Consider the following 22,235-nt stretch of genomic DNA (forward strand, 5'->3'; position numbering starts at 1 on the left):
ACACACACACACACACACACACACACACACACACACACACACACACACACACACAAAATCTCTCTCTCCCCCGCCCAAGCTTGCATACCATTCTAGGGGTTTGATCTAACCTAATATTTAACACTAACCCTGACTTAGTCTGTGCTAGAAAGAGGAAAGTGTTCAGCCTATCGCAGACAGAGAAATCTGGAAAACAGAAATTTCCCTAAATCACGTAGTAGTTAAGGGGGCAACACACTGCCCTGGGGCCACACCGTATGGATCCCACCTCTGTCAGGAAGGTGGCTTTAGACACTTCTATTAGGCCTAGGACCTGAGAATTGTGTGACTTGCCTACAGGTAGGTCTATCATCTTCCTCATCCCAGCAGCTGGAAAAGGACCAAGGAAGAACATCTGGGCTGTAGCCAAGAGGTACCTTATACATATAAATCCTAGCACTTGAGATGTTGAGACAGGAGGATTGCTGCCAGGGTGAGGTCAGCCTCGACTCCATTGCAAACACTATCTGGAAATACCAAAAAGCCCCAGCTGGACAAGACTGGTTCTTCAAAGGCTCCTAGGCAGGATAACAAGAGTGTCAGACATTGAGGCCTCAAAACCAAGGATCGTGAGCACATACATCCTCAAAGAGCAGCCAGGCCGGGGACCAAGCACAAGCCCTTGGGGCTAACTCTGTCCTGGGCCTCAGCTCTTCCTGTCGGAGCATAAGTTCTGCTCTTGTTTCCAGACAGGCACTGAAAGGTGCTCTGATGTCTCCAAGTTCACCGAGCCGCTGTTCTGGTCGTGGGCACCTGAGCGTGTAATACCCTGCGTCAGATTCGGTCCACAGTGGCTGCTCGCCCTCCCTATTTAATCTTGTCAGCCTGTTAATTTTTAACTATGTTTGCTAGCGAGGGTGAGGGCCATTAGAGGCCCCTGGGAGCTGAGCTCGGTGAAGCGGGCACAGCTCATGTACAATGCATGAAGCTTAAAGTTGGGGTGTCCCACTTTCTATCCTGTCTCTGGCTATCCCCCCCTGGCAGGACAAACTGAATAAAACATGATCCATTTGGAGTCAATTTTCCTCTTGCTCCCGTCACAACTGGTTTCCTTCAAAGGGAAAAGTTCACTTTCTCCTTTTCTGGAGTTGGTGTTAGATAATCAAAGTTTCCTTTTGGCTCTGGGTTTCCAAAACTTCAAATTCACACACAGAATGGTACCCGGAAGCCTGTGTCTAGGGAAGCATCTAGAACCCACGGTGGACGGCCAGCCTGGCCCCACATGGAACCTCTCCACCCACACTACGAGCTCTGGGAGGTCTTGCCCACTCCTGCTGCTCTGTCTCTGTACCCCAAAACCAAGTTCAGCACAGGTTTCTCTCTCGGGGCGCTACCCTGCTGGTCTGTGTTCTACATGTTTCTCCAGGTCACTGGAGCACTTGGGCGCTGCTGGCAACACCAGGCGACAAAGGGAAGGTGTGGCAAGGCTCCTTAGTAAGTCCTGTATGCCACGCATTTTTGTAATCTTCCTCTCTAAATAACCTCACGAGACAGGTGTTCATTCTTCTATTTATACAGAAGGAAATGGAAGGGCACTCGGATGAAAGAAACTTGCAGAAAACCTAAGCCTTAACAGAGTGAGTATCAACTGTCATTAAAAAAAAAAAATCCTTTTTGTGGGGCTGGTGAAATGGTTTAGCAAAGAGTGGTTGCCCTGCAAGACTGAAAACCCTGGGTTCACACAAAGTGGAAAGAGAGAACGGATGGATTCCACGAAGTTGCCTCTCACTTCTGAGTGTGCACCACCGTACATATATCCAAACACACACACTTCACTGACACACAAAAACCGTAGTAATTAAGAAGAATCATAAATCTGAGGACAGCTTGGGCTGACTGAGGCCCTATTTCAGAAACCAAACAACAAAAGGACTGTTGCCTTTCGGGAGAGTTGTGTCTTGAACTAGTGATCTTCCTGCCTCTCCGTCCTAAATGCTGGGGGATCACAGGCAAGAGCGACCATGTCCAGTTTATGCGTTGCTGGAGATCGAACCCATGGCCTCCTGCATGGGAGGAGAGTACTCAACAACCAAGCTCGACCCCATCTCTCCTGTGTGGGTTGCTGAGTCCTAATGGGGTGGTAGGACCTCTGGTCCTCCCCACCACACTGCTCCGAAGAGGTGATTGCATTTAGAGGCACGGCTCTCGGAGACTCAGGCCTGGGCTTCATCAGAGCACAGGACAACCTTGCAGGTGCAGATACCCCAGGGTTTAGTTTCACATGGGGGTGGTGAGGACATGCTTAGGGCACCTAACATTACAGGCATCAAAGGAACACAGCCCTGCTGTGCCCACTGAAGGAGACTCCCTGAGCTCTTATCCCGGAACCAGTGCCAAAGAAGCGGATTTCTAGGGTGTTTTTTTTGGGGGGTGGTGGTGGTGGTGGATGGGGGCTTAAACCCTGAGACAGTGAAAGGGTCACAAGAAGAGAGGGTGTCTTAGCTAGGAACAGGATCCCTGGGCTCCGGTCACAGCTCTACAGTCTAGCTGTCCGATGTGCCAGACGTGACCTTGGAGTCAAGAACCAGAAGGTGTGAGGAGCGTGGGAAGGTCCCAGAACCCAGGCTCCTTTCTCTTTCCTCTTCAGCAGCTTAACTGACAGAAGGGGGGAGCTGTGTGGATCAACACGCACCATGCTGCTCTCTGGATTTCCAGCGTCCTGATGCCCCTCTAGGAGAAGACTTCTACAGTGGGCGTGTCCTGCCTTGGCTGCGGGAGGAAAGTGGTCTAAGAGGTGGCGCTGAGGACCACACCGCTGGGAGGGGCTGTCACCGGCCGACATCTACTGCCTGTCTCTCCTGTCTGTCACCCAGCCTCTGTCCTCCCATCATGCCCGAAGGGAGGTTTCAACCACCACTGCCTTGCGGGCAGCTTGGGCTGAGTCCTAGGTTTCCTTCCTGCAGAAAGTTCAAATTCAACTATTCCTTGAAATGGCCCCAGTAGAGTCTAAATTTGGTGGGGGGAAGGGGGGCTGAAACAACTCAGTGGTGAAATGCTCACCTAGAATGCTCTATCCCCTGTCCTATCTCCGCAAAAAAATAATAAAATAAAATAAAAGGCTGAAGAAAAACTAAAAAGCAACACACACACACAAAATCCAAACAGCCAACATTTACTAAGTCACTATGATGTACCAAACATTATTAAAGCTTTGTAACTAAGAATTCTTAGCCCCATGTTCCTGAAGCTCGGAGACATCGGAAATTAAGGTTGTAGGCTGATTGAGAATGAGCTCCTTCATCGGCCTCACACCTCCACGTGCGTGCGTGCCCACATATATGCACATAAAAATTGGAAAAATAAAGCTGCGCCTCGCTGAGTAAACGCCCAGCTACACTGACAATGGACACAAACTTGCAGTGCCCATACTGCCTCTGGGGCCATCTGTCCCTTTGTGATCTCTACTGTGTTTGCCTGTGGCTCTTTTCCCATAGACAAGTTCTGAATTTTCCCAGCGTGTCACAGGGCTGGCTATCTCCAGGGGCACGCCCCAGGAAGTCTGTCCTAATTTTCAAAGTGCCTGTCCCTGTCTGCGGGTGAGGCTTCACTGCAGCGAGCGACTGGCAGCAGCTATGAGTTGGAGAGCACGGTGGCACAGGAATAAGAGTCCCCTGAAGTAGCAGCACGCAGGGCATTCTCAGCCATTTCCCTGAGAACTTTGGCTGCCTCTGGTGGGCACAGGGCTCCACTTCTGCCCTGTGGTGGGACCAGCAGGTTTCATTTTCTGCCACAGCAAGATGAAGTCAGACCCAACGGCAAGGATGTGAACAGTGGTGGCGGGAGGGTCTGTGTGCTGCCTTTGCCTTTCCAGAAAGGGAAGACGAAACACACCCCTTCTAGCCAATGGTGCACAGAATGGACATTTCGAACATCAGAGACCTGCAGGGCAAACCAATGGCCATGTAAAAACGCTAATGTTGGAAACTGGACACTGGCTGTGCTGTTCTGTTACTTTATCCAATTTGGAGAGGGTGGGAGTGGAGAGAATGTCTCACTAAAGCCCAGGCTGGCTAGGACTCTGCCTCCCAAGTGCTGGGGATTACAGGAGCTTGTGTCCACTAGCTAGATACGGCAGCCTTGTTGGTGCTGAAGCAAGAACTTCTGGTGACCGATGACCTGCAGGCACGAGGATCTTCTGGCATGAAGCTCGGGGTGGTTTCGGAGCTCAAGAAGACAGAAGCGGCATCGGTGAAGGCCTGGCGCTGAGCTCAGTCTTCTGGGGTGCTCTTTTGGGGTCTGCTCCCACGGAACATGCAACCTAGCTTCTACGGGCCAGTTTCTCACAAACCTCAGCCAGAGGTTAACTTGGCTCCACAACCGCAGCGCCATCCATGAAAACACAAACTCTGTAGTCTACTTGAGATCATTTTTTTTTGCTCTGATTAAAATTTTTATTGAAATCTCTCAAATATCATCAATAGGTCTTTTCTTTTGCAAAATAAGGGGCGGGGGGGGAGGGGTTCTGCTAACAAATTCAACATGGGAGCTCCCTCTGCTGGTCTGCAGTAGGTTGATATGTGACAAACACATTCCCAGAGACAAATCTAATTTGCTGGAGAAGTGGACAAAAGACAGGTGTGTTGGGCTTTGCCTCTGGAGAGAAACACTAGAAGAAAAAAAAAAATCCATGTCTCAAAACAAAGCACAACATTGTAAAAAATAAAAAAAAAAAAAGCAAAATTAGAAGACGCTCCAAAGCACTCAAGTTTCCAAAACAAAACCCCAGGCACCTAGGAAGAGGACCCTAACTCTGCTCCCCTCCTGTGAGGATTCTCAGAAGCCATCTTGGCCTCCAAAACCCTAAGTAGTCACTGGAGCGAGGCCTCACCAAAATTCTATTAAGAGGAAAAAGTCTGTGGTGAGCCAGCGCCTTGCTGTGTAAGTCAGCAAGGGAAGCAGGTGACAGACCTGCTCTAGAACCCGGGAGCCACTGTGACTTGGGCAACTCCCCGTTTCCTCAGCTGTGCAACGGGCTGGACCAGTTGTCTGCAAAGTTTCTACCAGTTCACTCCAACATGGACGAGTCTGTTCATTTAAATGAGTCCAAAGAAGTGAGACTCAAGACACGGATTTCACCACCAGCAGACCGGAGTTCTGCCAGGTCTAGGGCTGAGGGCTGAGCTAGGAGGAGCGATGTGGGTGAGGCATGCGGCCACGATCCATCTAATCTCTCCATCCTTTCTCACAGTGACGTAGGCTTCCTAAATCTCCTTGAGCCCCTTGTTAGAACCTTCACCCTCTGTATCCTACAGATCACTCCAGACTTCATGCCACATCGCGACCAAAGCAAGCCAGTCTTCCCAGGTCTTTCTGGACATTGTCAAAGTCTTGACTCTCCGGGTGGCAGTGAATGGCTCTCTACCTGAAGCCGCACATTCTCAAAAGACTCTGTGCAACCTTGCATGGTTTCATGGCACAAACCACTAACGCCCCCGACTGTCTGTTGCTCTGCTCCTGCGCCATACCTGCACATGAGGTGTGGGGCGCACAAGAGGGGTTTTCAGTTGGTCTTTGTTGTCAATAAAGTTATCCACAGCACAAAAACATTAATGACTCCGCTAAAGACAGCCACAACCTAGCTGCTCCTGCCTGTACCTAGGCATGAGGGTTAACAAACACTGATGCAGAAACGCCAGGCAGAGGGTGGAAAGGCAGAAGGCATGTCTAGTTCTTGACTTGGATTTGTTTCCTGTACCAAGGCGACCATCACAGCCTCTGCACTTCTCACTTTCCAAGCTGCTTTCTCCCCGCAGAGGGCGGTTCCTGTTCCCAGGGCACAGGACACCACACGAGGGCTTCCCTTGGAGCATCTGGAGCCGAGATGCCCGGGAGAGCAGCGCAGGCAAAAAGCACCGGTGCCTGCAGGAGTCCTGACCCAGTGGCTTGGGTACACTCGCTGTACCTAAAGGTTTCATCCAGTCTTAGAAACAAATACCAGGCAAAATGAACACACACTCCACCTGATGAGCCTGACAATCTAAGAAGATTTATCGAATTTATTTAGTGTGCATGCCTGCCTGCATACGCGTGTGGAGGGCAGAGGACATCTAACTAGCAGAAGTCAGTTCTCTTCCACCACGTGGGTCCTGGGGCTTGAACTCAAGCTGTTGGGCCTTTGCCCAATGAGTCATCTTGCCAGCTGATTGATTGCCTGGTAATTTTTTTTTTTTTTTTTTTTGAGACAGGGTTTCTCTGTGGTTTTGGAGCCTGTCCTGGGACTAGCTCTTGTAGACCAGGCTGGTCTCGAACTCACAGAGATCCGCCTGCCTCTGCCTCCCAAGTGCTGGGATTAAAGGCGCCACCACCGCCCGGCTGCCTGGTAATTTTTAAGAGGCCAGGTTGAATGGCATATGTAGCAAGACAAACAGAATCTGTATTTTACTTTCCGAGGGTGAAGCTCAGCTCTCACTGTTACCCTCACACGAGGCAGACTGCAGGGACCCGTGGCCTCCAGGGGAGAGAACGCACTTGGGATGCCTCTCTCTGTATTTGCGGAGAAGCAGGCGCTTGTTTATAAAGCTCAAGCTTTTTCTTTTTCTTAACTGAGCAAGGAAAGTACAGAGACATGCCCCTGACAAGAACCTTTCCTCACATGGCAGTCTTCCCTGCACCGTGCGGAGGACCAGGCTTCCTCTTGGAAGCCTCCCTCCAGTCCCTCACCTCCCTGTGGACAAGAGAGCAGGAGTCTCTTTCTACACGCATACCAAACACACATTAAAACTCGTGCCTCGAGTACATGCTTCCCTTTCACAACACACACACACAGAGGCTCACACGCACACACACACCCTTATGCTCCTGTGATGCCCTTTTTGCTGTCTGGGAGCCAAGGGGGGAAGCCTGCCCCGGTCTTTGCGTGTGAGATGAGGGTGAGATCATTAAGAAGAGAGAGGTGTCCTTTGGGGGAGACATCAGGCAGTGGGGTAGGATCATGGCTGACAGACAGTCCTCCTAAGTCCCGGAGGGGATCATTCACTTACTGAAGGTGGATCTGTTAGCTGGGCAGGTGTTAGTCACGTGGTGTGCTCTGGGGGACCAGGTCGGAGAGGGCTGGTGGTGGGGTGAGTAAAGTGGTGGCCGATGGGTATAAATTACCTGGGCATGCAGTGAGGCGGGATAGGTGAAAGCAGCAGGAGGAGGCAGAGCAGGCGCTAACTCCGCTGGGTACAGAGGGTACGGGGCCCACACTTCAGGGCTACTGGGGTAAAGTGCAGGCACTGTGAGCTCATCTGCAAGAAAAGAATAGGGAAGAGTTAGTGCGTCCCAAACCGTGGCTTCCACATCAGAAAACACAACCACCAGCAACCCTGAGCCCAGATCGACGGCAGGGGTCCAGTTACTCTCATTCTGGTAAAGACCCCTTGGCTTTGGTTCCCCAAACTCTAAGCAAAGGAACCGGAAGTTTGGAACAAATAAGGCTCGTGTGTACTCCCTGCCCAGTGAGGTTTTTTTTTCCAACTGTAGCCGGGGCCCAACAACAGTGGGAATTTTCTGCTGAAAGAGTGTGTGGTCCCCTGAGGGATGGAAGGAAGAGAGAGCGAGCAGGAGACATCCCATGAGAACCTCCGGGCGCCTTTCAGAGAACAAGGGTTACTGGTAGGACCCCGACAGGCCGTCAGTATTGCTACGGGCAAACAGGCCATGATAAAGCACCTTCCATACTGTGTCAGGAGTGCAGGGCCAAATACTGGGACCACAGGACACCTAGGGCATTACAAACTCAGACAAGTGAAGAATCTCAAACGTCTCAGTTAAAGTTAGGCTCCCGAGAGATGTGAGAGGAAGGTCTACAGCAGCTGTTTGCTCTGACTGCTTGGTCTAACAGCTCGCTGTATAGCTCAGAATCTATTTGGGTCAAGCCGCAGTTGCCAGACGGAAGGTCACTTGCCCGACTGCCCAGTGCACCGGGAAGCAATCTGTTAAAAGTAGAGGCAGGCGCACCAGCAAGCTCGGTACAGGCAACACGGCTGCTCGATGGGCTCTGGAAAGCAGCAATCTCAATATTTGCTTTTCTCACCTGTCAACATCTGAAACCAAGTATACGGAGGACGCTTCCCCAGACAGCTGAGGGAGGCAGGAAGGGGTGACTGTAAAAAGCCATTAGTAACTGCCTCGCCGGATGACCCAGAAATCTAGGGGGTGTGTGACCTGAGGTCAAGAGTCACCTTCCCAGGAGCCTGTCACCCTCCATCCTTCCCAGCCCTAGAAGCACTGGATCTAGCCAGGACCACCAATAAGGGAAGGGCACGGAGGAGAGCAAACCACGGTGCTGGGTGTCGTGGGTGCGGCTCCGCTCCGCAGAGCAACCATTAAGTGAGCATGAAACAGGCACGGGGAGGAGGCAGGTTCTGCACGGGCAGAGCTTTCCCTACACGGCAGGGTGGTTGGCTAACACACAGAGGTAGTTCCTGCTGTTCCCAACACCAGCTAAATGCACCATGGCTGACCTCCCCCCTTCTCCCCACACCATCTCACAGAAAAAGGACAGTTAAAACCCAGGTGAGAGACAGACTGAGCATCAAGGTGGCTGAGACCAGCACTAACCGCTGCGTGTATAGCTGATTAGTGCTATCAGCCAGGGAAACAATAAACAAAAATCGCCAAGTCCACGCATCTACTTCAAGGCCTGGGTTGTGGCCCAAGGCTCGGGGAATCCCTCAGAGGGCTGAAAGTCCTGCAGATCCTGCATTTCCGGTCATGAAGGGACCACCTGCTTTCCATTAGAATCGTTCTTGTGGGAGCCTGGCTAGTGGAAACTCGCTGCTGCCAAAAACGGGGACCTTAAATTTTAAAAAACCGCTCTCAAAAATGGCAAGCTATTATTGTTGTTGTTGTTATTTTAGCTACCAGGCTATTTTAAGACACCATGTCTTTTATAAAAGTCAAGAGAGTCTCACGCCCTAGCCCTAGTGCTCACACCTAGCTCATACTTATTCGGCCTGCTGTGCCAACCGGTACCAACTGGTAGAAGCCAGGAGAGGGCCACGCTTGGCTGCAGCTAGTCTGTGGTCCCCAGTCACACTGTAACAGGATGACTGGGGGGAAGGAGCCCCATCCACCTGCAGAGAAGCAGGAGTGTCAGCCTCAGGAGGCAGAAAGAACGCAGGCCACACCCACCAGGGCCCGGGCTCCCTTCTTAGACAAAGGTGAGGTTTTCAGTGGCTCTGCAAACACTTTAAAGAGAGGAAGAAATCCCACCTCACCCTATTCTTTAAGTGTAAATAATGATGTTAAATAATTCATTTAAATTTATTTTATGTGCACTGGTGTGAAGTTATCAGATGCCCTGGGACTGGAGTTACAGACAAATGTGAGCTGCCATGTGGGTGCTGGGAATTGAACCCAGGTCCCCCAGAATAGCAGCCTAGTGTTATTAACCGCTGAGCCATCTCTCTAACTGCTGAGCCATCTAATCCCTAAGTATAAATGACTTTTAAGAGGTGAAATGATTCTCTGGTCGTTTATTTTTCTGTACAGCCATAAAGCACTGGGATGCTGGACTGGGGAACTGTCTTGACGGGGTAGACTTCTCAAGTCAGCTGGTTTATTATGCCCACGAGACAGAGCATTAAACGGAGGGGGGGGGGCGGGGGAGGGAGGGAACAATGAAGATGGACTCAGGCTTCAATCTCCATCTGCCTGATGAAGTTGAGATTTCCAGGTCTGCCTACACTTTCATCCTGGCATGTGATCTCTCACACATCCACAATTCACCTGCAGGCATCTGCACAAGCGCAGCCCGCCCAGCAGAGCGGGACGTTAGACTACGCGGTGCTGGGCTGAGCACATGCAATCCGTCTACCCACTTCCAAGAAGGGATTTATGGTTCCCTGAACGACCGGAGACAGCTGGTGCCGGGGATACAACCTCCACCTAGAAGCCATCTTTCCAGGCCAAAAGTCTCTTAAAACATCCCGGGATGATGTCTTTCTGCTGGCTAATATGACAGGACTGCAGAGCAAAGCCTGTTGAAGGGGCAGGGAGAGTCCAGAGAGCAGTGACCCATTCCCTAACCATCACTTCTCCATTCAAGCTAACAAGATGGAGAAAAGAAAGAGAAGACCAAGCTTCGGGTCCCCGGAGAACCTTTAAAGGAACCTTTGATTGGTATTAATTTCGCCGCCTGGAAGGTTCTATTTGGAAATGCTGCACAATACAATGCTCAGCTGACTGCTTGCCTGAGACAGGCACCTGTGATTGTCGCCTGGCTTTCTCTCTGGGCCTGGGTTCAACGTTACCCTGCACTCCGACTTCAGCCACCCACCCTGCATTAGAGGTGGTCTCTTGAGACTGTCTAGCTTGCTGCTTCACAAGCCAGTGTAACTGAAGTACACAACTTGGCCTCATGACACCCCCCTTTTAAAGCCCCCCATGAAGCCACCTTGACTCCCAGGATTTCCTGTTTTCCCGGTGGTCTAAGCTCTGCCTACCTGCCTGCCAGCCTCCCTCCCTCCCAGGCCTCCAGGACTGCTCTCTCAGGTCAGCTGGCTTATTGTTAGCTCTACAGTGGATGCTTCTTCTCCCAGGCTGGGACCCGTAGCCTCCCTTGCTTTCCACTGCACTCCTACCCTCCCAAGCCAATCAGACGGCCTCCTGGGAGGTGAGTTCTTACTCCAGCGTGCCCAAGCCCAGCCCAGGACTAGCAGACAGCCACGCACTTGCAGTTAGTAAATGAAGCATCCTGCCTCCAGAGTGGAAATAAACCACAGGAAAGAAACATACAGAAGAACGCCAAGCCCTAAGAATCCCCACCCCTTTGTCCGAATTGTCACACGGAGTTCCATCCAAACACTGCCTACCCCTATCCCAGCTCCTGCAAAGGCGGAGACCCTAAGTGCGGCGCGTGGGGGAGGGGCCTTCAGTTCCAGCTTTTAGAGCGCTCAATTATTTACCGCAATAAACTAAAGGACAGAGAATTAGAAACCAGAGAGCTGGTTTTTAGATGAAATTTTACTCAGGAAAATCATGCCATGGAAGACCCAAGCCCTGAGAAACTTTCTCTTGTTGTTTGCTGGAGACAGGGTTTCTCTCTTTAGCCTTAGCTGCCCTACAACTCACTCTGTAGACCAGAATGGCCTCGAACTCACAGATATCCACCTGTCTCTGCCTCCTAAGTGTGTGCCACCACAGCCCAGCTGAGAGAAACAGGGGGATGGGGGCAGTGTGTAACAAAGACACAAGAAAAACCAACGCTTCTATTAGCAATCACCCTTCACCATACCTCACACGCACCTTGGCAAGTAGCTTAGGTGCTTCCAAAGTCCTGCTGACGACCCCTCTTTTCAAGGTCTGGTTTGCCACATTCTCTCCCTACTAGTGAGGCAAAGCAGGTATTGGGAAGGGAAGCTCTACTCTGGGAATCAGGAATTCCAGCACAACTAGTAACGTATGCATAAAGGCTGATATTTCTTTTTTCCCCTTCGTTGTTGTTTTGTTTTTTCAATACAGGGTCTCTCTGTGTAACCCTGCCTGCCTCTGCCTTCTGAGTGCTGGGATTAGAGGTATGTATCACCACTGCCTGGTTTACAGAGATATTTTCAAGTAAGACTGTAAAACAGCAAAGAGCCATGCTTGAAGCCTGGGGACATATGATCTCAATATGGCCTTATTTCTTCTGCAGGTATTTTCTGGAAATCTTACAAACAAAATCAGTAACTTTTTAATTGTAAAAATCACCTCAATTTCTTATGCAATCCTTCTGAGTTATTGGTTGTAACTCTATCCAGTGCACACCAGAAACTGACCTATAATCTCCCTGAAAGCAGGAGGGGCTCGCGTGCCCATCTGTCTCTCCGGCTGAGAATCTACCTTGGTGGTGGAGACACAAATCACCAGTTCAGCAAAGAGAGCCAACAGCACTAAGTATTGGGAATGCAAGGAGAAACCAGGGCTGCGCCCAGTTCTGGCTTTTGTAGACCATGGCCATTTCCTCCACATCAGTTACTTGGTACAACTCACAAAACTATTTTGCTTTCTATACCAATGTAAATACAGTAAACTCACCAAACAAACCCTTTTCCTACCTCATATATATATATGCTCGTGCATGCGTGAGAGAGAGAGAGAGAGAGAGAGAGAGAGAGAGAGCGAGCGCGCAGCAAGAAGCAGAGGAGGATGTGTAGCGTTCTGCTCACTGAACCTGGAGCTAGGATAGTTGTCAGCCTCCTGTCTCCACCTTGCGTGGTGCTGGGCCTATAGGCCCACAGCTATTTATGAGAGTTGGGATCTGAGCTCAGGAGGTCTGCTTCTCAGTCCCAGTTGCTAACTCCTAGTCACAATAAAACAGAGACGACATAATGCCAGTAGCAGGTGACTGGTCCATGCTATGTCCAGTGTTACTCGGAGACATTAGCATCAACTCCTTTCATTCTGGAGAAATGGAGGTCTCATGCAGTGTCACTCCGGCATGTCTGAAGCCAGAGCATCGAGAACTCTTCGCTACTGTACCCCCCTGCCTCCCCGTCTACGTCACTGAAGATATCCACTCCTGCCTCCTGAGTAGGTCCCCATCTGGCTGTTGGCGACTTCCACCACCTCCCTAGGTGTTTCCTAACACTGCAGCAGCTTAAACCCGAGCGAAGGGAAACTGATTCACAGGGGAAGTTTGCTGAACACACACCCCAGGCTGCCTGGTCTTTACTTGCTGCTCTTAGTGGCTGTCCTTCTGATGGCCACATTCCTGTGAGTTCCAGCTGGTCCGGGTGAGGAAGCCACCCAATGCAAGCACAGTTTTAAAGAATCTGCTTCCTTTGTGAGGGGTGAGGGGACACTGGAGCTCAGGCAGGAAGAAAACTGTCTCTTCAGAGTCAGGTCACCACTTCCTGCACGGGGACATTTTCCTTCCCTTCCATCCTGTGGCCTGCAGCTGTGCTGACAGAGCTAGTGCCTCTAGCGAGTCCATTCCCAGGCCTGCCAGCCCACCAGACAACTGCACTCAGGCCTGGAGGCTGAGGGAGAGGCCACGGTCCCATGTCACAGGAAAAATATGGGGACCTCTGTGCAGCTCAACTTGACAGAAGCAGGGATCATCTGGGAGGAAGGGACTTCAGTGAGAAAATGCCTCCATCAGACTGGCCTGTGGGTCTATCTGTGAGGATTAATATTGATGTGAAGAGGCCCAGCCCCAGCTCACTGTGGGCAAAGTCACTACCGGGCAGGTGACCCTGAGTCGGTTATGAAAGCAGGATGAGCAAGCCAGTAGGCAGCACTCCTCCACAGTGACGGCCTCAGTCCTGCCTCCATGTTCACTGTGAACACTGGGGTGTGTGTATGTGTGTGTGGGACCACGTAAGACCCTTCTTCCTTCCAAGTTGCTTTTGCTTGTGGGGTTTTATTGCGGTCACAGAAACAGAACACTGGCACATGTCTGCTGCTGCGTAAATAATTCTGAGCAAATAACAGACACACAAAAACGTTCCCAGCATGACTCATGCCAATAAAGAAATATTCACAACCTTTACAGAAACAATGAAAAACAATATCTTGAATCAGGAGGACAAGGGGCCTTTCTCACCCCTAGAAATGTAAGAGGTCCAAAGGCTAAAAAAGGGGCAATATTAAAATAGCCATTATAAATGGTAAAACTAAACAAAACTATTATAGATAAGTAACTGAAAAGTTGTAATGTTTTCCTATAGACTCACAGAAGTTTAAATCAACACTGCAGTTAGGGTCCATAAAAGTGCTTCTTGTGCAAACCTGATGACCTGAGTTTGAATCCCTAGAACCCCAAGACTCAAATGCGGTAGCGGGCTCGGTAATCCCAAGAGGCATGATGCCAGGAGACATGAAGATCGCACAAGAAGCTTGAGGACCAGCTAGCCTGGAGACCTGGGGTACCAGCAGAAATGAGAGACCTTGCCTCAAAAACAAGGTGGAAGGTGGGACCCAATTCCACATATACACTCAAACTCATCCGCACCGAATATGCTTGTATGTGTGCATGCGCACACGCGCCGCAGTGAGAAGCAGAATGGGGGTCACAGCTATAATCTCAGCACTTGGAAGGTAGCAGCAGGATGAGGGACCCAGGCGGCAGAAGACCCTGCCTCAAATAACAAGAGCCAAACAAGCCAGTCTAGTCTGTTCAAGGGACTGCGTTACCCCACACTTCCCAGGGTTCCGCCTCCTTCCCACCCTCCTGGATGCAGGACACGGAGACATACAACCCAGAGCAAACTGAGGCCAAATCAAGAGGACAGCGTCTGTGTGGCTGTCTGAATTCCCTGAAGCTGTAGTTACGAGCAGTTATGAGCCACCTGACGTGGGTGCCTAGAAGCAAACATGGGGCATCTGGAGGATCAATGAACATCTGTGAGCATCATCTGTGCACATCTCTCCAGCCCCAAAGTTTATTTATAATGCAAGAAAACAGCTGGACCATAAGATAACGGCCCCATGCCAACCCAAACTTCTTTTGTGGAGTCGTGTTGCTATCAACTTCCTTAGAGCCGTGCTTACATTTTATGTCACACCACTGTTTACCATCTTTCGTTTAAAATGCACAGGGCTCTTTAAGAGTAGAAAGCATCCTTAAAAGCTCCATGCCCTCCAGCTGTGCCCAGACATCTTCAGTCTAGTTCACTGAACAGCCACTCAAGTGCCTTTGGGGCACCTGACTCCACTTCCCCTGAGCATCCATCCATGCAGGGCCCGTGCTGCATTCCCAAGGCTGCCCGAGGAACCCATGCACCCACAGTCCTGGTTATGCTTACCTGCTTTCTTTTCTACAAAAACTTCACAAGTGTAAGAGTCATAACAAAGGCCTGGGTTTCAGTGGTGCAGACAGTCACACCGTCGACTTTCTGGTGAGATACAAGCCCTTACGACTCTGCAAATGTGACCTCAGCAACCCCTCCCTTATTCCTGAGCGCTGGACTCACAACCGGGCAGTCAATGACAAGCGGGGTTCGTTTGTGAAACAGGGCACCCTAACCTGGTTAAAGGCAATTAAATGTCAAAAGGAAACCGGAGGACTTTAGACCAAGGTTCCGAGCTTCTGTCTCCGGATGAGCAATGCTGCAGATGAACTTCATACTCTAAGGGGCTCTCTCTTTGTCGGGGAAATGTGTGTGTTTGTCACGGTGGCTTTCAGGGCAGGAGAGGCACACAGGGACCCTGTGAGGACTCCTGGGGTGTCTCAGCCATCTCAGGGTAGCAATGGTTCACGCTACCCTTAGGTAAAGCTTAGCACCTCCTCTCTGGCCAAGTCTCACCAAAGAAGGAAGGGGAGGGTGCCAGAATGTAAGTCAGAAGCACACTTGTCTAGTAACAACAAGACCTTGGGTTTGCCAGTAAAAATAAAACAGAAATACATTTAATTTCATTTTAAAACATAAAAACAGGGAAGAAGCCGCGAAGTCAGGCTTGTAATCCCAGAAGCAGCAGGCCCAGGGGTTGAAATCCCTGTCACCTACTGAAGGACACTAGTCCCACAGGCAGAATGCTGTGTTTGTGCATTCCTGGGCTTGTGCTATATATAGTCTCGTGGTCTACTTTATGTACTGTTCTATGCAAATCCGTCATACCTATAAACACATCAGATATCTTATGTTTAGCCATTTACCATGGCTTTAACTGGCCGTGAATTAAGGAGCCTTCCTCAAGTCCGTTACAACTCTTACAACCTTCTAGAAATGCTCAACTAACCAGCTTCCAACTCCAAGGCCAACCCTGGGCTGTCTAGAGCATATTTTCAACCAGCACACCTACAAATGTACTAACACCCAAAGGAGCCAGACACAGACGGGAAACATTAAATAATTCCATTTATACAAAGGAGCTTGACTCTGACTAGACAGGTCCAGCAAGAGGAAGGTAATGGGGTCAATAATAGGTGGAATCTGAGTTGACATAAAAATTTGAAAATAGGTCATTGTAAAACACTGTGTAAATAATTAATGTTATTGAATGATTACATTAAAATTGTGAAATGTGTGTCCGAGATCAGGAACGTAGTGGAGGTCAGGGGACAGCTTTATGAGGCTTGCTCTGTGGGGCTCTTGTCTGCCTGCTGAATTATCATATTTAAAACAAAGTTGTATTCACCATAGTTTTTTTTTTTAAAAAAAAATTAACATTTTTGTTTTCATTGAGCTATACATTTTTTCCCACTCCTCTTTTAAAGATCAACAAAAATATAGAAACCCAATGAGCTGCATACGCTAACTTCTGAATTGCTAAACAAAACAAAACCAACCAAACACACAACCTACAGGGTCTGAGGCCAGAGACTTTATTTTATTTATTAGACAGGATTTCACTATGTTCACAGGCTGGCTATGAATGCGGGCTATCACTTAGGCTAACCTCAAGCTCACCATGATCCTTGCGCCTTCCATCCTAAACGCCTGGCTTGGAAGACGAATCTGTGAGCTTGATACCTCATTATTAAAAAAAAGAGAGGAAGGGAGGGAGGGAGGAAGCAAAAGGCCCTGTGCAGCCAGAGCCAGCCTCAAGCTCGCAATATAGCTGAGGGTGACCTTGAATTCCTGATCCCCCAAAGTGCTGGGATCACAGGCAGTGTGCACCACCATCCCGACTTGATTCTTCACCTCAGTGAAATGCGGGCAATAGTCTACAGAGAAATCCTGTCTCAAAAAACTGGGGGGTGGGGGGTGGGGGGGTTTCCTTCATCCCTTTCTCACTGGCAACCCTCCTCCCCATCTGTCCATCATTTTGCCTGTGCTAAATTCCTTTCCTCACAGTGCGAGGCCCAGCATCTCGTCCACAGCACTGGGGTAGCTGTCCCTGTGAGGAGCAGCTGCAGGTTGGCTGGTGGGCCTGATGGACTGGGAGCTGGAACACAAACGAGGCTGGCCGGCACCACTACAATGGCCCTTTCCCCAAATTATGTAAAAAAAAAAAATAATAATAATAATAAAAAATAAAACAACCTTTAATCCCAGAACTCGGTACACAAAGGCAAGAGGATCTGAGTTCAAGAGTAGCCTAGTCTACAGAGGAGTTCCAAGACAGCCAGGGTTGCTACACAGAGAAACCCTGTCTCAAAACAAAACTAAACAAATCAAAGAAAGAAAAAGAAAAGAAAAAAAAGGGCATATTTCCTTTATAAATTATTTTGTTACTTTAATTTACATGTGTGTGCCTGTGCACGGTACACGCATGCCACTGGCGACACAGCATGTGTGGGGAAGTCAGAGTACAACTTGGAGGATGTGGGTTTTCCCTTCCATCTGGTGGGACCTGGTGACAGAGCTTAGTGGGGTTTCTATTTGCTGGGCCAGCTCATTGGTCCCCACATTTCTGTACAGCCCACTGCTCACTCCCCTCCTCACAGATCTCCCCCAGCTGCCAACTCCTTCTGAACTGGGACGACATTGATGGCCTCTATAATCTTACAGGTCTTCCCTCTGTCATTCCTCCCTTCTGCCTTCCCAAATCCAACACACCCACCAACTCCCCTGTGCCAGCGTAGAACTAGTTATGACTTCCTGAACAAAGCCAGCCTTATCGCTGATCCCACTCTTCCCTTTGCCTGGAAGGTAACTCAGCTGAATCACAAATCCAGAATGGTTTCCCCAAGGCAGCACGGGTGCATGAGCCCACTTCAAGATTTCCAGGGCTCCCAAGCCATTAAAGTTGAATTCACAGGTTGGATCTCAGACAGACCCACTTCTTTTATTTATTTATTTATTTATTTATTTATTTATTTATTAATAATATTTGTTTGGGTTTTCAAGGCAGAGTTTCTCTGTGTATCCCTAGCTGTCCTCGAACTCACAGAGATCCACTTGTCTTCTGCCTCCCAAGTGCTGGGGGTAATGCATCCTATACCTAGTGCCTTCATGCAGTCTTGTGGGTGGGGCTGTGTTCCTACTGCCACCTCCTGAGACACCCAGCCTCCCCTTTAGTCTGCTGATCGCCAAACCTGTCTTGGTACAAGAAATCAATCTTCTGGAACATTTTGCTCTTTCTGGGGATCCAGTCGAGAACGAATTCATGCGCTTTTGTCAACAGGATTATTGTCCCCTCAGAGAGTGCCTGCTACCTAATCTAAACCCTCAGAACTGGATCAGCCACGGGCTCCACAGAAGACCTGGGAGCCAGTGGGACGCGAGAAGTCTCGGTTCTAACGGTTCTGAGGACCTCCGAGTTGAGGCTGGAGATTCCTGGGATGTCTGGTGGACCAGTGGCCCTGAAGATAGCTGACCAGGGAGATGAGGAGAGAAAAGGCCATTTCTAAACTTTCCACGGGGCTGCTCCAGGTTCTTTGGGGGAGAAGAAAAGAAGGGCCAAGTAGAAAAATGATTATATATACTTTCAAATTCCTTTCAAAGAATCACCAGGATGGTTTTTTTTTCTTTTTCCTTAAAGATCTTTCCTGGCATTTGACGCTGAAGGCTGCTAATTGCTAAATTTAACATCTCACAATTACTAGGTTCTTTATTCAGTTAGCATTTGCCAGAAGTCCAGTTATATTGCTATTTTAGGGAAAGAGCTTGAGCAAGTTGAGAAATGTTTATTGTATAATAAAATAATCTTTTAAATAACTTTTAATGACAGTTTATCAAACACATCTATACTAAATTTATCCAAAGGAAATCTCTGCTGAAATAACACAGTGCTAGGGAAAGAAAAGTAGGCTGCACTTGGAGGGCATGCCTACGTGTCCAGTGTTGGCGCTCTGTATGGACAGAATTGCTAATCGTCTTTAAAAGGTGCAGGAGGGCATGCCTACGCGTCCAGTGTTGGCGCTCTGTATGGACAGAATTGCTAATCGTCTTTAAAAGGTGCGGGAGAAGGTGGACAAGGAAACCAATTTTATTAGCAAAGGTCGACACTAAGATTCTACAGCTACTCATACAGTCAGCGAAAGTCCTGGCAAAATGTGCCTGACTGGAGGAGACAGAAGCTGGTGTCATGCGTGAGACAGAAACAGGACTATATTGTGTATCTGAGCTTCAGGTATGGTAGGCAATACCATGTGATTGGTGGGTGGGAGACCTAAGAGCTCTTCATCTTATAAAATAATGGTTTCATATGCACTGCTGCTGGCTATAGTAAAAGAAATACTTTATAGAATACTGGTTGATTGGGGCTGGAGAGATGGCTCAGCAGTTTTGAGTATTCACTGCTCTTCCAGAGGACCCAGGTTCAAATACCCAGCACCCACATGGCAGCTCACAACTGTCTGTAACTCCAGGGTCTAACACCCTCACACCAAATATACATGCAGGCAAAACACTGATACAAATAATAAATCATTTAAAAGCATTAAACTCGACTAAAAAAAAAAAAGAATATTGGTTGATAAATATACAATTCTTTAACCTTAAGAAACATTAAAAGAAAGGACAAGTACCTAACTAAACATAAGAAGGAACAGGTAATAAACAATACATCTTAACTGACATCATTCAGCGGTAGGGAGTTTAATATTTAGCAGTACCATGATAAAATATTCCTGGAAGTATCTAATCAGTATCATTCGCTCCCTGTTTACACTTATTTTGCATTTAAAGGCAGGGTCTCATGTACCCAGGGCTGGCCTCTGATTCCTTATGTAGTTGAACCCTGCGATGGATGCCCCTGCTTCCACCTCCCAACAGCTACTGTTTCAGCCTTGTATGTTGGACTTCAGAGACATTCCTTTTACAAGTTCAATTACCACCACCACCCTTTTTTAGAGAAAGCATCTCATGTACCCCAGTGTCGCGGCCACCCTCGACCACCGGAACTCTTCTCACTGCAGTTTATTCCAGGACCTTTTACACTTCTCTCTCTCTTCCCCTCTCCTCTCTCTCCTTGACCTCTCTCTGGGCAAACCTCTCCCAGCCCTTAAGCAGGCACGGGCTGCCAACCCCGAACTGCCAGGTGGGCACTGCCCATAGGCTCACGCATATGCAGGCAGCTGATAATCATTGCGTGATCATAGCATAGGTCAGGCCTTAGCCATCTCAGGAGTTGATTATACACCTCCATCAGGTGTGACACCAGGCAGCGCGCTACACCCCAGGCTGAACTCAAAATGTAGCTGAGGATGACCTTGGGCCTCCGGCCCTCCTATCCCCACCTCCAGAGTTCTGGGGTTACAGATATGCATCGCCATGCCCGGGCTTACGTGGTGCTAGGGTTTGCATGTACATGCCAGGCAAGATCCCCACTAAGTGGGCTGCAGGCTGCATCCCCAGCCCTGTGTCTTTTTTTTTCCTTCCTAATGGTCCCTGCAGGAGGTACTTCACCAGAAATGACTAGATACGTACAATTATTTTCCATTATGCTATTGCTGAGGAAGCCCAAAAAGTGAGAAGGAAAAAGCAAATCATACACAAGCACCTGCACTCCCAGTGCTCAGTGGCCGTTCTGAATTTAAAAATCTCAATTAAATCTTCCTTTCTAAAGCTTTCCTAGGGATCCTTTTCTGTAGGTAGAGGAGCCGTGTTAGTCAGGTCCACAGGCAACAATGAACTCTCCGTCAGCAGGGCCAGCTCTTGGCACCTGGGAACATCAGTCTGGATCCACACAGACCCTCGCGCTCCTGGGCACGACGCATTCCTACTTGGCCTCACTTGAGGTAATGCTGCATTTCCTTTCCACGAGAAGATGCAACTCTTGACCTGGCCCTGGGCATTAGGAAGAATGGCTGCTTTATAGGACAGCATGCTGGAACCAGAGTCCATGACACTGAAAGGTAGGTAGGTAGGTAGGTAGGTAGGTAGGTAGGTAGGTAGGTAGGTAGGTAGGTGGAGAGAGAGAGGGAGGGGGGGGATGTGGGAGTGATTTCTTATTAATAAAGAAACTGCCTAGACCCATTTCATAGGCCAACCCTTAGGTAGGCGGAGAAAACAGAACAGGATGCTGAGAAAAAGAAGCTGAGTCAGGGAGTCGCCATGATTGTCCCACTCCAGACGGACACAGGTTAAGATCTTTCCTGGTAAGCCAGCTCGTGGGCTAAAATAGATTATTAGAAATGGGCTAGTCCAGGTGCGAGAGTTAGCCGAGAAAAGGCTAGATATAATGGGCGAAGCGGTGTTTAAAAGAATACAGTTTCCGTGTAATTATTTCGAGGCATAAGCTTAAGCTAGCCGTGTGGGCGGCTGGGTGCCTGGGATGCAGCCCCGCCGCTCCTAATTCAACAGAGAGAGAGAACACGAACAGCATGGTTGCCCACGCCTTTAATCTCAGCACTCAGGAGGCAGAGACAGGTGCATCTATCTCTCTCTGTGACTCTGAGGCCAGCCTGGGCAACAAAGTGAGTTCCAGGACAGCCAGGAATACACAGCAAGACCCTGCCTCAAACACCAAAAGACCAGTACTAAATAAGCCAATTCTTCCCACAAGGGTGAAGACCAGTGGAGATAAACCTGTATCAATTTCACAATGAAAACTCACCATAAGGGGAATGATTACTGTAGATTGGGGGTGGGCTACCTGTAATCCCACAAACTAAGGACAGTCACGTTTCAGCCCACGATGAGGGATATGGGGAAAAGATCAAGCTTTTCAGATAAGTTGGTAAAATGACACAGACCTTTAATTCCGGCACCATGAGGGAGAGGCAAGAGGATGAGAAAGAAGCAAGTTCAGCGCCCGTCTGTCCTGCATAGGGAACTCCAGGCTAGTTGTGGACATATACCAAGATGCTGCCTCAAAAATATCAATGAATAAACTCGGTAAGGACCTTAAGGTAAGGTGTTCTACCCCAGGCACCAGAATCCAGTCTCTCCTAACTCCAGCCATGGACATCACAGCAGTCAGGGGGAGTGCCATGTGAACCCAGGATGTGGTCCTGTTCAAAGGACAAAGGGCACCCTGCACTCCCCAAACCTCTGATCTCACTGCTCGTGAGAACAAAGACAAGACCGTGAAGACGAAGAAAAGGACAAACCCTGAAGGAGGACCTTTTTCTTAAGAAGGCTGACACTTTATTTTTAAAAATCAGTGTGAAAATGAAAGATGGGAAGAAACACTGCTCTGTACTTAAGAGAGAATACCATATTGGCCCGGCAGAGTAATAACAATCGCAAAGAGACCCCATCCCCAAGTGATTTTAAGGAATTAATGGCCAAAAGTCTATTACGTACGAGTGGTGAATTTCTGTTGTTGGTGACACTATTTTCTTTACATTTGATATATCTGGGGGGGAGGAGAGAGAGAGAGAGAGAGAGAGAGAGAGAGAGAGAGAGAGAGAGAGAGAGAGCAAGAACCAAGCCCATGCCCGCGTCCAGCAGAAA

At 49.1% G+C, this 22,235-nt stretch overlaps 1 protein-coding gene across 5 annotated transcripts in view; it reads right to left on the minus strand.

Annotated features, from left to right (window-relative positions):
* The window catches only part of Rbpms (RNA binding protein, mRNA processing factor), a 149,536-nt gene that overhangs the window by 13,803 nt on the left and 113,498 nt on the right, over positions 1–22,235 (minus strand). For 2 of the 5 annotated variants that reach the window (XR_001229291.2, XM_005362513.2), the window contains exon 6: positions 7,135–7,268. The exons of 2 other annotated variants lie outside the window; for them this stretch is intronic. Coding sequence is in view for 2 of the 3 variants with exons in the window: in XM_005362513.2 (XP_005362570.1) it covers positions 7,135–7,268 (134 nt within the window). In the remaining variant the exon portion in view is untranslated. Of the gene's footprint in view, positions 1–4,441; positions 4,646–7,134; positions 7,269–22,235 lie in introns of those variants that run through there. One more of the 5 variants, XM_005362512.2, reaches the window with a different exon arrangement.

Source organism: Microtus ochrogaster, linkage group LG7_11 (genome assembly GCF_000317375.1).
Source record: "Microtus ochrogaster isolate Prairie Vole_2 linkage group LG7_11, MicOch1.0, whole genome shotgun sequence".
NCBI lineage: Eukaryota > Metazoa > Chordata > Mammalia > Rodentia > Cricetidae > Microtus > Microtus ochrogaster.